This window comes from Pipistrellus kuhlii, unplaced genomic scaffold, assembly GCF_014108245.1.
Source record: "Pipistrellus kuhlii isolate mPipKuh1 unplaced genomic scaffold, mPipKuh1.p scaffold_m20_p_9, whole genome shotgun sequence".
In the NCBI taxonomy this organism is placed as follows: Eukaryota; Metazoa; Chordata; class Mammalia; order Chiroptera; family Vespertilionidae; genus Pipistrellus; species Pipistrellus kuhlii.
Genome location: NW_023425595.1, coordinates 19,385,969 through 19,403,345, shown reverse-complemented (window position 1 = coordinate 19,403,345; position 17,377 = coordinate 19,385,969). Strand labels below are relative to the sequence as shown.

The window sequence follows — 17,377 nt, the reverse complement described above, 5'->3', positions numbered from 1 at the left end:
CCTTCACAGAACATGGAAGAAGCAATGTTCTTAGAGAAGTACACATCAATCCTGTGATTTGCATAAGTCACTTGACTTCTCTGACACTCACTCACTTTCCCTGCTAAGTGGGGAGAATAACATCATCTTTTAGAGTCATTGAGATTTCAACCACATCAAGCAGAGAAACCTGATTGTACACAGTAACGTCCCAGTACATGGACTGTAGTCATTCTCATTCCTATTTGGGAAGTTCCAACTAATTTTTTCAATATCAGTGATCCCCATTTAAATAAAGGTGTCTCTTTTTCTTTTTCCCTCTGTGTACAGAGCATGATGAATGTGGCAGTGGGCAGCACAACTGTGATGAGAATGCCATCTGCACCAACACTGTCCGAGGACACAGCTGCACCTGCAAACCAGGCTATGTGGGGAATGGGACCATCTGCAGAGGTAGGCTTGCTGCCTGGGGGGTACACTGTGAGCTGCCACCCTACCTGAGCTCTCAGTACTCATGTGCAGAGTGCTTTCGACACTTGGCATGGTCAGGGTTCCTGGTCCTGATTGATCAGCTGGCAAGGGCACTGTGCATCAGAGGAGAGGAAACATGCCTTGAGTGTACCTTTTGGGTTGAATGAAAAAGGTGTGCGTGCAGGTCAGGGGCATGGTCCCACAATTGGATGGCTGTTCAGCTTTGCCTCTGAGCCTGAGCTGGTGAAGGATGCTCTGATTGCCTCCATTCCCTGCGAGGCTTTGCTCAGAGAGCAAGTGGGCACTGCTCATGGTCACACTTGAGGAATCTATTTGGGGAAGGAGCCTAAAATTTCAGCTATTTCCTGTGTTTGTAGCAGCTCAGCAAATTCAGAGATCAGTGCCCTTGCTCCCATTAGCATTTAGCATAAAATACAAACTCCTCCCTTTGGTTCAGCATCAGGTCCTTGGGTCCTCTCAGCCTCTCTCTTTTCTCTCCCTTTCACTCCTCTCTCATGACCATGTTATTCTTGGAAAATGCCAATCACATTCCTGTCTCAGGACTTTGTTTTTTGTCCCGTCAACCCTCAGGCTCATTTTCCCCCCCAGTATCACTCATTACAGGAGCTTTCTTTGACCATTATGTTAAAAATGACATCCCTATTACCTCTTAGTTCTGTGCCCTACTTCATTTTTTCTTTGCTGATACAACCTAATAGAATATTGCACATCTACATGCTTATGCATTGTCTGTCTCCCCATGGGTGTCAGCTCCACAAGAATGACCACTTGGCCTTGTCTCCCTGATCTGTCCCCAGCAACTGAAAGGGTGCCTGGCATATTGTAGGTGTTCCTTAAATAAGTGTTAAGTGACTAAATCAACCAAAGGGAAAAGAGACACAATCACATTGGAAGAGGCAAAATGTACAGCCCCACCCCCCAAAGAGAAAATGACCCTTGGAATTGGGTATTATTTTTACCCTCATTTTAGAGGTGACAAAACTGGGACACAGAAAGTTTAAATATCTTGCCCAATGACACACAGCACATTATATCCTACAGAGATGACATCCTGATGATGAGAGAGCAATAATGACTTACTTCACTATATTAATAATTAGGTGAAAGGATAGTTTGAAAAGACTGATTTCATTTTATTGATGATCTTGGGATAAATAGCCTCATACATAACAGAGTTTAAATTGGTGAACCTTTCTAATGGTAATTTGACAAAACTTATCTGTTTATAAATCTAAAGAGCAATGTAGGGATTCTCTTGATTCCATTGGTTTTACCTGTTGAAATGTGTCCTAAAAAAGCACATGCTCATGACATGCAGACAGTGATACTTTGGGGCATTTGTATTCATCAAAAACTAGAAACTGCTAAAATACTCATCAGTAACAGAATGATTTAATCTATTTTGTGTATTATGGAATAGAATAGAGTGGTTAGAAGCTCTTAAGTGTATATATATGCACATACATGTATACATACATGTGTGTGTGTGTGCGCACACACACACACACACACACACACACATGCATTCTGAGAGATCTCCAAGACATATTTTGGAGAAAAAAATAAATAAAAAATAAATAAAATCAAGTTATAGGACAATACATATAGCATCCTACATATATAATTCATTATTTTAAAATATCTGAACACATATTTATGCAAATGCATAGGCACTAGAAACATGCAAACTGTTCACCATCTTCCTCAGAGGTGCTTGCGTGTGTGTGTGTGTGTGTGTGTGTGTGTGTGAAATAGAATTCACTTATTGCTATGTATTCAGTATTGTTTGCATCTCTTACAATGGGAATTTATACATGTAATATTTGTGTGTTGGTTGTTTTTTTGTTTGTTTGTTTGTGTGTGTTTTTTAGTTCCATGAGGCAAATAAAGAAACCAGTACTCAGCTTTTAGAAAAAGACTGAAGCTATTTTCAAAGCAAAATAAAACACATAAACATTAATAGAGTTCCCCGGATTACCAAGCCCATTGCTAGTAGCTGCACACTCATGCTGTAAATCTGAGGAGGGAGCAACACAGGGATTTGATTTTAATGCTTTTGTCTCAGAATTATGTTACCTTGTCAAATAATATTAATTCCGCTGGTGCAGTGAATTTATGTTTGCTAAGCCCTCTCACAGCATTGTGATAAGTGGTCACTTCACCTTTGTGGATTTGAAAGACCAACTCTGGGGAAAATATGTATTCAAATAATGTTTCTGGTATCTACAATAGAAATACATCTTTTCTTGAAAGTTATGAATTAGGAAAAATAATTTTCTTGAAGTGATTTTCATGGTCCATTGTGTTGACCTCAGTAACGTGGGAGAATCCTGTGTTATATAAACGTTGCTTGGGGTGGCAGTGCAGTGCAGTTGAAGAATTAGACAAACAGTTTGGAAAGTTGAGGTTTAGAACCAATTTTATCACTGGCAAGTTGCAAATTCTATATTTTTACCTAGTAAAATCGAGTTAGTACCACCTTTGTGTTTATCCAACAATGCTATTATTGCAAAGCCTTATCAGAGGAGTATGTATGGGAGAGTTTTAAACTATCAAATGCTATGAGAAATGAAGGCAGCATTATTAGTGGTGCAAAGATGATGAAAAAGGGGAGGCCGCTCATGAGCCACTTGAAGCTCAGCCTTCTGACTGAAGTACAGTCAGACCTCATTTTATTGCTCTGCCCTTTTTATCATGCATCACGGATGTTGCATTTTTAAAAAATGGAAGGGAAGATTCTGCACCCCTAAATTATTGAGATGGTTTATTGAAATACTTCATTTCGATGCTTACTTTATTGATACTTGCTTTGTTACAGTGTTCTGGAACCTAGCCTGCAATGTCTCTGAGATGTACCTGTACCCAAATTTGTCTCTCGGTTTCAGGGCAGGCATTTTATCAGTGACTTTCCCACCTGTAACTGAAACATTTACAGAGGCAGTGAGTGGATAAGGATCACCAGACAATTTGAACTAATTCTTTTTTTTTTTTTTTTTTTTTGGCAATGTGTAAGAGCTTTTCTAGACATGATGTTGTTCATGGAATTGACTACCTGTTCACACTTCTAATAACAACCAAAGCAGCTATTTCTCAAAAATACTAATTGGTGTGAATTCTGTCAGATGGGCTTTCCTAGAGGCTTATGACCATCTGAGGAGTTTTTTTAATTCTCATGAGGATGGAACATGCCAATTCAGCTTCAACAATAGTCACAAGTATGTATGTGCCAGACACCTTGCTGGGTGTGTTCACATGCATCATCTCATTCAGCTCCCATTGTTTCCCTGGCAGGCTGCTAGTATTCGTCTATTTCACAGGTGAAACTTGAGTAAGACATAGTTGAATCTGATTTAACTCTGTTAGTGTGACTGATTTTTGTTTCTTCCCTCCTCTTCTCCTTCCCTTCCTTTTTGTTTTCTTTCATCATTCCCCCCCAGACCCCCCATTTCCTACTCCATTTCCATTTATGCTTTCACTTCCTTTTCTTTCCTGTGGCTGTTCACCATTTCTCTCTCTCTCTCTCTCTCTTTCTCCCTCCCTCCCTCCCTCCCTCCCTCCCTCCCTCTCTCTCTCTCTCTCTCTCTCTCTCTCTCTCTCTCTCTCTCTCTCTCTCTCTCTCTCTCTCTCTCTCTCTCTCTCGATATTCTAACTAGAGACTCTAAAGAAAATAAAAAGGGAAGAGAGACTACAATGAGAATCTACAATTAAAAATATTTTATGGACATTTTTGTAAACAGACTAAAGTACTTTTACAATAGGCAGTAGCTGCTGTTAAATATGATTATTTGGAGTTAAGTGGGGAAAACACGTGCAAACTGTTTCAAATTAGATTTACACAACCAGTCCTGAGATAGCCTGGAACCAAAGGTGGGCTCTAACTAGGCAGTCGTCCATAAGTCGCTACCAAATGTATAGTAGCTGTGCAAACTGACTCTAATGTGGAGTCTACATTGCTAATGCATGACTGACTTTCAAAGAACATCATTTTAATAAAATCCAGTTCACTGTGGAAGTTTCTGCATCATAGGTGAATGCTTATTCTAAGGCACTTCAGAATCCCTCAGTGCTCTGAAGTCATTATGTGCTGGCTGACTTTGAGGTGCACCTGCAGACACACTGCTTCCTAGGAGTTTCTGTTTGATGGGATGCTGGGAAAATTGTCCAAGGAAGACACAGATAGTCTGGGACAGAAAGTGAGGGAAGGTTTGTAGAATATAAACAGAAAAATTATATCACATGCGATGGCTCATGTTAAAGGTGGAAATGAAATATCTAATTAAATAAGTAATATAGGAGTCTCACATGCACAAATATGCTTCCAGAGACTCACAAGCTACATAGGAGGGAGAAAAGGAGAGTAGAAAGGTAAGTTGTCTTAATAAGACATCACTGATGATAATAAAATTGATAAACTGCTGGGCTGTGAATCAGAGAATAGATATTTGAGGTTTTTAAAGCAAATAGCATGGGGAATAGGAGAGCCTCTGGCAAAAATACTTACAGAACTCTAGATGTAGTTCTCAAACGTGGTTAATATAATGAGGCAGCCTTAGGAAGGTTCCATCTAAAACTCTGCCTTTAGGTTTAGAGACAAAATGTTACCGAGAATGGCGGGAGGCAAGATGCACTAACGTTATAGGATGCTAGACCCATTTTGAGCAGGTCCTTTGTAAAAACACATTCATAGTGATACATGGCTAAGGGTGGTGAGTGTATTTCTAAGAGTACATCTCTGGTTGTTGAGCAATTTTATACTATTTAGAGGAAAGATTTGAAGCTATACTTTATACCAATTCATTTATAAAGTTAGAAAGAAGGTTGATTAAAGGTAGCTCAGGATTAGACTCTGTTAATAGGAAATAATTTTTGCAACCAATGTGGACTACTCTTCTTGCAATTAGAGACTCTTAAAATTTCCCACCTGTAGAAGATGATGTGGAAAGGTGTCCCTCTGGTAGTGTTTAAGATTTTTTTCAGGATCATATTGAAATAATTAGGCCGGGTCAGATAACTGTAAGAGATGTGACTTTATACTTTTTGCTATTATTAGATGATTTAACTACACAAAAATAAACGTAAAGACAAGACTCATGTCTTTATGTTTATGACAGAACACTTTTTAGATCAGTTCAAACAGTTATTAGAAAGTGTTCTTAACACAGGGATACAAATGTTAACAAATAAAGGCAGGAAATGGCTTGTTCAGAATATGCAGAACCATAATGCCTTGCTTACATATGTATAGACCTGAGGAGGGGGCTGCAGAATGATGACACAATTTTTCTACTAGAAAAGCTGTTTCCTGCTGAATAAAACATGAACTCCTTAGCATTCAGGACCCTGCTACAACTTGGCCCCATCTGGATATTTGGACCCTCTTATCTTACAATGTCATCTGTCCCCAATACCTCACCAGTCACTCCAGAGAGTGAGCTACCTGTCCTCCTAATAGGCCAGCCCAGGTCATCTCAAGTCCCCCTCCCTTTACTGGGGATCATTTAATACACAGGATCAGCTTTTTTTTCATGCTTCTTTTCTTCTAATTGAAATTCTGTTCATTCCTCTTAGTCCAGCTCAAATCCTATTTTCCCTCCTGATATTCTCAGAATAAATTTTCTTCTCTCAATTCTGATGATAGTATTTAAAGCATTATGCCTCATTAAACTTTGCTGTTTATGCATCAACCTTTTCCACTGACATGAGACCTTGTGCTTCCTGGGTGCTCAGTAAACAGATATTGATGCCAACAGAGTACTGGCCAGTTCCTCTGACACAGACCAGCTCTGCTCTTGTGGCTTGATGTATTAATTGCTACTGCACCACCATTCAGAAAATCAAAGAGAACTTAAAATTGTAAAGTAAATGCTGGTATAATTTCTATTTTACTTTTAGAAAAACATTAATGGGCGTGCTATTTAAGTTCAAAGACATTATCTATTGTGCGTAGAACATATATTTATTTTACTAGAGGCCTGATGCAAGAAGATTTGTGCAAGAACGGGCCTTCCTTCCCCTGGCTGCCAGCACTGCCTTTGCTCTGTCCGGAGCTGACTTTCTGCCTTCCCACACTGCTCAGAGGACAAGAGCAGATAAGGTGTTGCCATAGGGATGGGAACCTCTGGAGATCGCACTGTGCCTGAGTGCAGGAGGTCTGAGAGAAGAGATGTCTTGTACCATGCTTGAGCCATGATCTCTAACATATGTGTACCAATTTACCTCAGACTTGCAAACCAACTCTCCTTTTCATAAAGGCAAAAGCTATGTCTTAGGTACAGAAACAAAGAAACTTAAAACCATCATTCCATTAACATTTTCTCTGCAGGACTGGAGCAGATAAGGACTCTCACAGCCCACTCCTCCAGCTCCAGAAATGTTTGCCTATTATAAGTGCATTATTAATAGTAATAGTTAAAATAGAAGGGTAATAATATTACCACGAGTATTTGTATATTGATTTAGCAGTATTTAAATAGCTTCAAACCTTTGTGCAAACTCATTGTCCTACAAATATTTACCTGTCACTAAATTTAAACATGGGTGTATTTGTTATACTGCCAAAGGAGCAGGGGTTTTATAATGCTGATTTAATTTTAAGAGAAGGAAGGTTATCTGGGCCAAGATAAGATTATTGTGCTTAAATTTTAATGATGCTTTCTTTGAAAAAATGTGACTGAAACAAGAAAGTGAAACTGATTGTCTAGTCAGCATTATCAAGAGACTATGTTTGTCAGTTTGTCAAAGATGTGCAGGCAAACACAGGAGTTATACTGCAGCCTTGAAACCAGCAACAGTGCCACAAGACTGCAAGGCAAGGGACCTTGTGTAGCTTTGGACACAGTGTATCAGTTGTGGTATTTTGGCTTAACAAGGCTGACCTTGATATAGTCTCATTCTGGCCACTAATATTCTTCTCCTTAAAGTGCATTTCTACTGTGCAAAAAAAAAGAGCCTATTGGATGCACTTAAAGAACTTTTCATCACTTACCAGAGCCAGCGCTTACCTTTCAACGTTTGCAGCCCAGTGGACAGTAATGATGTCCCTCGGGGTTTGAGGAAAACATGTTAAACCAGTCTGCATGTCAGAGGGTGTGGAGTTCTGACACTTAGACAAGTTCGGATTCTTCTGAGTGCATTTTGAGATTGCACTTTGATGTGGTACATAGATGTTTGTTATCCATAATTGTCACATCTGAGATGACTCGTGAGATTAACAGAGCCAAATAAATATATATCAGTCAATTTTATTTTATAACAGGCTACTCAACATCGACTTTCTGTTGAGCAATCAATTTAAGGCTATATTTCCTTCCTAAGGAATAGTTCTCAATGGACCAGGAGACTTTTTTAGGCAACATTATTGAAACGTCATAGGCAATCTCTAGGCTACCTGCTGGATTATGGTCTGTTTGGGGAGCAATAATTCACAAAATAATTCAAAGTATTTAACAACTAGTACTATTTTAGAATGTTGCCACTTATATTTGACATGCCCATAGTAGTAGCTCAGAATATGTGCAAAGCACATTCACCTTATCTAGAACAAAAAACAAAGAAACTGTAGTACCTAGTTGGGTGCCATATTTTAAGGCAAGGTTGGCTTCAATAGATCTGGTCCCTCTTAATGTCTATTGTGATGTGAGAGCTAAGCAGTCAGGAGCCGAGGTCAAGCACTGTTGCAGCCTCTCACTGGCCCAGAAACCTCTTTTTTATATTTTTAATTGATTTCAGAGAGAGAGAGAGAGAGAGAGAGAGAGAGAGAGAGAGAGAGAGAGAGAGAGAGAGAGAGATATCAAGGATGAGAGAGGATCATTGATCAGCTGTCTCCTATACACCCTCTAATGGGGAGTGAGCCCATAACTTGGGCATGTACCCTTACCAGGAATCAAATCTGATTTGAAGCATGACCTCCTGGTTCATGGGTCAATGCTCATCACTGAGCCACACTGGCTGGGTTGACCTAGATACTTTTTTAATAGTTAGAAGCTTCTCTTGACTCTAAGGATACAAAGGATAAATTGAAAAACAATTACAATTAGTGTTCAAAGGTCCACATAATTTGGGGTAGTGCTAATTGCAACCCTTCCTTAATAGGATATTGGTTGAATGCTTAACTAGTACTGACCAGTAGAATGTGTTGTGGTTTACAGCCTTTCCCTTTCTGTATCATCCTATCCCCTAATAATGATGGGTTTCCTCATTTCAGCCTCATGCATGCTCCTCTGTTATATAAAGTCAGAGATGCTCATGACACAGAGCCTCAGCTCTGTTGACAGTTGCTCAAAGCTTAGTCCATAAAATACAGTGGTCTTCCAACATGGCCGCAAATGAAATTCCGTGTTTGTTTCTATTGCCCTTGCCTAATCTGATTTATTTTTAGATGCTATTTGCCAGTACATCTGGGTTATACCTTGTTCTTTGATAATGAACCAGTCATGTGACCTATTCTTGTTAGCCATTGCCTCATTTGTTAATAGAAACGATACCATTTTCAATTTTCTTTTCACCCTCAGCTCCTAAATGGGAAAACCATAGGGCAAAATGGCTAACATGTAGAAGCTGCTTGTGTAAGGTAAGGAAACACCCATAGCTACTGTAATAGACAAGCTCCAACCTCCAATGTGTCCAAAGTAATCAATTCTATGTTTGACCCATCACTTTCCACTAAGAGTTGGTGCACACTGTGCTGCACACAAAATTCAGGAACCCTCTCACCTTTCATCTTGTGGCTGTGACCTCTGGATTCACAGAGGTCTTGGTTTTCAGATTCCTCACCACTCTGGTTTGCAGATAGGGAAGGAAAGTTAGGTCATAGCTGGGAGGCTTTTATTGGCCAGACCTGAAAGTGGTACATATACTTTGACTCCCAACACCTTGGGTAGACCTCAGTTCATAGAGACTCCTGACAATAGAGCAGAGTGTCTGTGTGCTTGGGAAGGAGGGTTGGGGGGAAGACCCAGCTGTGTGTGAGCTTTATCAGTCTCTGCAATATTGCTGTTGTGAATAAAATGCTAAATGAATAAAAGTGGCTGAACTCTTATTGTGGAAAATGAACCTGTGTGCAGTGCTGAAGTGGATTCTAGTTGACACCCTGTGAAGATCACTCGTGGGAGTATCCAGGGCTTAAAATTTTCTCCAGTTGAGTGAACTGATTTCTTTCAACCATGTCATTACCACTTCTGTCTGGATGCAGTCAAATTAAAGACAGTTAACTTCTTATCTAAATTTCTGACCCTGTCAGGTTTTAGAATATTTGAGAAACTGTTTCATGGGTCTCTTGAAAGTAGTGCAAACAACTTGGAATCATTACATCTTCCTTGAGTAGAACTGCCACTGACACAAAACTCTTCAACTGCCCCCTGGGCCTCTCAGAATTCTATTAAATAACAGAATCCCACTGGTTAATAAGACAATTCTCTTCCTGGGGTTAATGGTCATGATCATTCCTTCCCTAGTTAGTGAATTTTCCATTTTTAAACTCATAACAGAGAACTAAGTCATGTATGGGTCTCTTATAGTGTTCTTGTATCATATTACCCCATTTGGAGATAATACTCTTTTTACAATAAATGTGGCATATTCTGAAAAGACATAGGGCATGGATAAGGCAGAGATTCAAATATTTATTTAAATTTAGTTTAACTATACTTTTAATTTTATTTAGGGATAATAAACTAGTTTAAGGTCCATTTTTGTATGTAGACTATAGTTTCATAGTATGGATATTTTGCTTGTATAAATTGTATTATAGGTGAAGGAGGGATTGTAAATATTCCTCTAAAACATAGCCTATGTTTGGAGATGTGACTAGATTTGAAAATGGTTTAGGTTCAGCCTCTTGGGCTGTTTAAAACTAGTAAATCTTAGTTTTAAAGATTTTTGGCATCTATTATAGGTGGAAAACAATTTTTTTTGCAACCTTTTGTAGATATAAGGATATTGGGCCTTCATCTTATCACTCACACTATCTATTTGAAGACTATATTAAGTAGAGGAAAACAAGGTGCAGTAAATTTCTTGGAAGAGGATTTGCTTTATGTATAACAAAACAGAACACACATGCACATGTACAAGTGTAATCTCTGAAATTAGAAGATATAATATAAAGCACACACATTATTTTAACTTTCCTAAAAGCTGCCTTAACAAGGGTGAGAAGAAATATACTTGACACATCTCAATTCAGACATTTCAAGTGCTCAGCAGCCACCTGTGGCAAGTGGCTAGTTACCTCAGCAATGTTAAAACATTCAGGGTGGGTTTCAAGTAATAAGAAATTAATATGGTGCATACTTTTTCATCTGTGCCCCTAAGCACACAGAAGAGATCCCTGGGAAGGAAATATGGCTTCCCTAAAGTAAGAAATGGTACTTGCTGTGATTTTCTTTGCTATTTTGAGAAACCCAGATCCAACTTTCCATTGAATGCAAAACAGTTGTGTTTATTAAGCAGATAGGGATGGAATCCATATGCCAGGGGTTGAGAATGTCTAATTCCTTCCACAGCATAACATTTCCTGTGTCAGGGTGGAATTTCACCATGAAGTCAGATATTGAATAGCGATGAGGAGCATTCATCAAAACTCCAATTACACTCAGATGAAAGAGTAGACAGAAAAAAGAAAACAAGTCTAGAGCATTTACTTTGGTTGCATTTCAAGATCAATCTCATATTAAAAACACTTCATAAGAGAGCAGGCATAATGCTTTTCATAATAACCTGTTCAGTGCAATGATCCTTATCAACTTTAAATAGTGACATGCTTTAGAGTCTCCTTTCACAGCCATTAGTCAGAGGAGAGCCATGCATTCTCGAGGGGAAACATGGCCTTTTGTGGATAATTATCTGACACGCTTTAACACTTAGTGCGATCATACTCAAATGCTGGAATTTACAGGGAACAAAACCTCATTATTTCAGACCCAGATAACTTGGAATCTGTGATAATTTTATTGGAACTGAAATAGCAGGAGGAGCCCTCAGACATTGTAAATACAAGGGCTGTTGAGTCTGATACTCTTGAAATTAAATCTCATCTCTGACACATACTGTGTGATCTACAGTAAATTCTCTTAGCTGCCCTGAGTTGATTTGCTTGCCTAAGGAACATGGAGGAAATGACTCAAACGCTTTTGTAGATATCACCACTACCCTTCTTTTGCAGTTTGGGTGCATCCATTCAGCAGACATCCAGAGTGATCCTCCATGGCCTGCCTGCAGGGGGTGACAGAAGTGTGAGTGGCTTGGCTCCAGGAGCTTGACTGCTTGCTTGGGAGCCTGGCTCTTCTTCTTAGCTGATTATGCCATATTGGGCTAGTCACTCAACCAATCCGTACCTCACTTTGACAAGTGGGAAAAATAATTGTATCTACTTCCACAGGCTGTTAGGAGAGTTAAGGGGGTTGGGGGAAGTAAGTGCTTAAGGTGCTTCCTGGCACAGAGTGGGTCTTATTGAGTATCCGTCTGTCTACCCTGTGACTCTATGCTGAGGACCCTCCCGTGTATCCTCATGACTTTTAGGATGGAACTCACACTTCTTAGACTGGGACACCAGCCTTTTTGGATCCACCTGCCTCGTACTTCGTGAGCCTTATTTTCTGCTACTTCCTCCTCAACAAAACTTTAGTCAAGCTACTTACAGTGTTCCTAGCTATGGAATAGCTCGGTGGTAAAGTGCATGGATTTTTGAATTCGGTCTGCTGGGCTCAAAACTGGTCTCTAGCTCTTAGCAGTTTCATGACCTTGGAAGATTCTTAAAGTTTTCAGACTTGAGGGCTAAATAATGTGCTTTATACCTATTATATTTTTAGTTGCTGTGTCTTCTCTTTGAGTGAAATATAGTCCCCCTATTATTATTATGCTTGCTATTCTTCAAAATTCAGCTTAAAAACATACCTTTCATCCAATCTGCCTTCACCCCCACTCTGTGGTCCTCCATATCAGTCTTTTTTTTTTTTTTTTTTTTTGGCATTTTCACACTGTGATGTAATTGCTAATTTGCTACTCTACCTTGCTCACTGGCTGGGGAAAGTAGAGAGCATGTCCTAGTCAACATTTGGGTTATTTAATAAATGTTTATTGAGGAAAATGAGTAATAAAATTGTCATGAGGATTAAGTAAAATAACTTACCTCTCCTCTGTGGCACATAGTAGAAACTCAGAAAATATTAATTTCACTTCCTTTAAACTTCACTTTTAGGAATCTACATCATGTAGAAAAGGGTTTTACATTTTCCTGGGAAGCACAAGTAATCTAATAGTGCACTTGGTCTCTGTTTGAATGTGATTTTGGTCACCAGAGTCGTGACTGAAATGGGCACACCAGATTGAAGTTATTTCATCCCTATGACGATAAGAACAGCTAGTATTTTAAAAAAAAACCAGTACATTTTCAATGACTAAGACTACTTCATAATAAAGCTTTGCCTTAATAAAAGCAAAAATTTAAAACATTCTTACTGGACTGCTATGTTTCAAAGCTATTTGTATAATATATACTACTATACATACTACAACTATAGTAATAGAGTGGTAACTATGATTTACACAGCAATTTACCTGTTATTAAAGTAATTTTCACTCTGTTATTTCCCAGATAACCCTTGAGAGAGATATTATCTTCAACCCTGCTTAAGAGATGATGAAACTGAGTTCCAGGCCACACACCAAAGACATACTAGGGCTCAGAGTCAAATGTAGATCCTTTGAATAGAGAATATACTCTTCTTACAATGTACTGATCATAAAGGCAACCAGATACTGTACTGTCCAACTGACACCATTGAGAGTAAAAGAGGGAGCTATTAATGATGTAATTGGTACATATAGCAGTACCTTATTAGACACTCTGTGGTAGTACATGTAGTCATCTTATAATTCACTCTGTGCTTCTTGGTCACTCATGAATATGTCAGCTGTTTAAAACCAGGGATGTGCTTGTCAAAGCAAAACCTCAGTCTTAGTTTGAAAGAGAGGTCTGGGAAGTCCTGAACAGGTTATTGTTAAGCTAACAAATGAGGGTGAGTAGACATGTGTGAGATAATCAAGATCAGAGGTTTGTATAGAGGGGTAGTCTGGGTGAAAAAGAGAAAAAGATAGCGTAAAAAGAGCAATGTGGACCAGTAGCAAGAAAGCACAGAAGTGTATCGAACTGTTCCTTCTCTACCAACTACCAAAATTGCCTAAGGATTGTTGACCACCAATCTATGCCAAGAATTTCATTTCATAGTATTAGGCACTGAAAATAATAAATGTGTCTCTAGGAAGTCAGCATATGTTAAATCTAAGACTAATTACAAGACTAAATGAAATGCTCATAATGTACCTGAAGAAAATTCAATGATGGAAGAAAGGCTATCCCTTGCTATCCTACAAAATTGCATTATGGAAATTGCATCATCAGAATGGATTAATAGATGTCTTAAAAAAAAAAAAAAAAAAAAAAAACACAAACCACTCCCCAGCAAACAAATGCATACATTTTCTAACTTGAATAAGGTTAATATTAATGCTCCATTTTCTCTGTGTAAAGAAAAAGGACTTGACACAAGGGAAGTGGGTGGATGGATTAAAAGGGAGCTTTAAAATTGAACACCAGGAGAGCGGGCACATGCCCAAGGGAGCTGAAGTCTGTTGAACTCCCTGGATATTCATCTTTGCCCAACAGCCATTTTCAACAATCTCAGAGAGACCAGGTTTGTCTCTGTTGTTAACTCAATGGCCGTAAAGGAGGCAGACACGCTCGTGGTCACTGATGAAAAGACCAACAAACTGAACCATGCTGTCTAGTTGTTGAGCTTCCTCTTTTCCATTAAGCGACGTTTGGCCATCTCTTCTTTTCACAGTACATTTCACAGCCATTTCCGAAAGAGCCCAGCTGTGCTGAGATGGCCACTGGGGTGGGGTGGCGGGGTTGGAGGGGAGATGCAGCGTGACTGCTTGTAGCTCAGGGATATCTGATCTGAGAGCAGCTGAGCAAGCCCTGAAACCTTGAAACACTCCCTGAATTACTTTCCAGAAGCACATTTCCTTCCCTTTTCTCTGACATGGAAAGGAGCAGAAGGAATGGCACTGATCTGAAATGATAGCCAAACTGGACAGGGATGAACTGATTTGCAGAGGAAATTAAGAACCAAGAGACTATGAGCCTGATGAACTATCCATAGGCCTTTCATATAGCCTGGTGAGAATATCATCAGCAATGGATAGATGGTCTTGGTGGAATGGTTTGTAGTGCCAGCATTTCCCCCCACCATGGTTATCAAGGATTTAACATTGATCTAGCCTGTCCACAGAAGCTGAACTGTCTGCTCAGTCTGGCACCTCAGTTTTCTTATGTTTGTTGATCATCTATGCTCTTTAGACTTTGTTTCCTAGAAAAGTAATTGCCATGCTCTTTTAGTAGTTGAAGCACCGAGGAGCTCTCCTTACAAAACCCTCAGGATATATTGTACGGCAAATAGATTTTTCTACTAGGATCATCTACTACAGAGCTAACAACTACACTCCAAGTTTGGTAACAAGATAGCTTTATGAACTAGGTTTGGAGAGGGAATTGGGGTACAATTGACGAGATTATATCCGGGGAAACATCTGGGGCAGGGTGTGGGGGAGAAAGGACCTCCGTATAGCTGGGAAATTGGAAATGAAGACACTTTGTTAAGGAAGTTGCTTCTCACACAGTTGTATAGTAACCAATCTGCATCTTCCTATTTCCTAGGAACAATCTATTGTGTTTCCTGATTGCACATTATATCCTTTCTATTTTTATATTTGTCGACAAAAATGCCAGCAAAATAAAATTTAAAACATATCTCCTACCTTCATGTATGAAGGCTGTCAGCAGAATTCTCTCTGCTTCAGGAAGGCTCAGCCTATGTTCTTTCACAGGCCTTTACTGGATTGGATAAGGCCCACCTACATTATGGACAGCAATCTGCTTTACTTGTTTTACTGATTTAAATGTGAATGTAACTCAATGACACCCTCATAGAAACACCAGAATGATGTTTGACCAAATATCTGAGCACTCCATGGCCCAGTCAAGTTGACCATATAAGATTAAACAGCACGCTACCACTCTGTGCATCTATTTTGTCACTCCATGGGCTACGTAGAGAGCAAATCAGAGTGTTTGTGAAGCATGGGCAGAGTTAGAGGCTCGGGAAATGAGGGCCATAATTATTAATAATGAGGGGCCATTCGGAGAAGCAAGAATTTGACCCAAGCTTAGGAAATAGGGAACTCAGAGGAATAGAGTCACAGGATCAATGTGAGCCAGCAGTCAGAGGAGTCAGAAAAGAATATCCTTGGGATAAGATAAATTGAAACCTAAAGTAAATCTGGTCTTGGACAAAGAATCTCTTATTTTGTATCCTTAAAAGAGGGAAAAAATGATTGATTAATGCGCTTAAACATTTGTTATAAACCAAATACTGCACTAGTATTGCACTAGTATTTGGAGATTCAAGATGAATAAGAATTCATACCTGCCCTTGAGGATGTTATAATGTATAATGGGTAAACTTTAGATAACTTTATGATTCTATTAGAGGCATGGTGCATGAAATTTGTGCACAGGTAGGATCCCTAGGCCTGACCAGCTATCAGGGGCAATCTGTGGGGTGACTGGCAGGGCAATTGGGGGGCCCCCACTGGCACCCACCTTGGCTGGCCTGGGGCCTGTGGTTGTGGGAAGCTCCTGCAATGAGCATCTGCCCCCTGGTGGTCAGTGTGTGTCATAGCGACCGGTTGTTCTATAGTTCAGTCGATTTGCACATTAGGCTTTTATTATATAGGATTATACTTTAAAAAAGGTATCACTATAAAGCATAGTGGGACTTACTTGCTGTAATAAGATGCCACATTTTAACTGAATTTCAGGGGACAGGTAGAAATTTGCCAAAAGGATATGAGAGATAGGCATTTTGGGCAGAGGAATAAATAATATGAGCAGAATTATGGAGGTACAATTGCACATGATCTTTTTTGGGGAACAGAATATAATGTGATGATGCTGAGTCACTAGATTAGTGAAAAACAGACCAGCTATATAGCAGATTTGTATTAAAGTTGGATATAAATTGAGTTGTCCTTAACACATGCTTATAGTGGAATCATATATGGGCAATAAAAATTGCCATTGAATCCTCTAACTCTCCTATAAAGTATGTACAGCTCAGCAGTTTCTCAGTTCATTTAGTAACAAATATTGAGTTTTGTTCAAGATACAGTGAGGGTAGCAGGGAATCAGATTAAAGTCCCTGCAGCTGGTTAATTAGATTATACAAATAACCAGATAAATATACAAATGTTTTCATTAGTGATGTGTACCAAGGAGAAAAATAAGGATGTTAAGAAAATACAGAGTGAAAGTTAGAGGGAGGCTGTTCTTCAACATAAAAGGCCTTTCTCATAGAGTGATACCTGAGAGACTTGAACTGATGATGATGGAGGTTCCATAGGTGTCTGAAAAGACTGTTCCACTCAGAGGAAACAGCTAGTGTAAAGTCCCTGAGGCTGGAGATGCTGGAGGAGCTGCAAGTAGACATGGCTTCCTGGCAAAGGGATCAAGAATGATAGGAGCAGCTACATTCAGAGGATCTAGGGCCACATAACAAGGACTGGCAAGTCTTGGTCTGATATGTGGTTCAGATTTTATTCTGTGTCTCAGTGGAAGTCTTTAGAGGTTTTCTGAGAAGGTATTAACATGATTAGGTTTGTATTTTTAAAAGGATTATTCTGGCTGCAGTGAGGATTTCACACTTAAAGGAGGCAAAATGGAAGCAGTAATTCATGTGTAGCCTGAAGGACTTGAAAATGGTTGGATTTGGGTCAAAGTTTGAATTTAGTATCAAAGGATTTGTTGATGGACTGGGTGTGAGTATGAGACAATAAAGTGAAAGAGTGA

General features: G+C 39.3%; 1 protein-coding gene across 2 annotated transcripts in view; it reads left to right on the top strand.

Moving 5' to 3' along the window:
* NELL1 (neural EGFL like 1) overlaps nt 1–17,377 on the top strand; it is a 622,937-nt gene that overhangs the window by 372,789 nt on the left and 232,771 nt on the right. For both annotated transcript variants that reach the window (XM_036427674.2, XM_036427675.2), the window contains exon 14: nt 310–432. In XM_036427674.2, the coding sequence (XP_036283567.1) occupies nt 310–432 (123 nt within the window). The remainder of the gene's footprint in view (nt 1–309; nt 433–17,377) is intronic.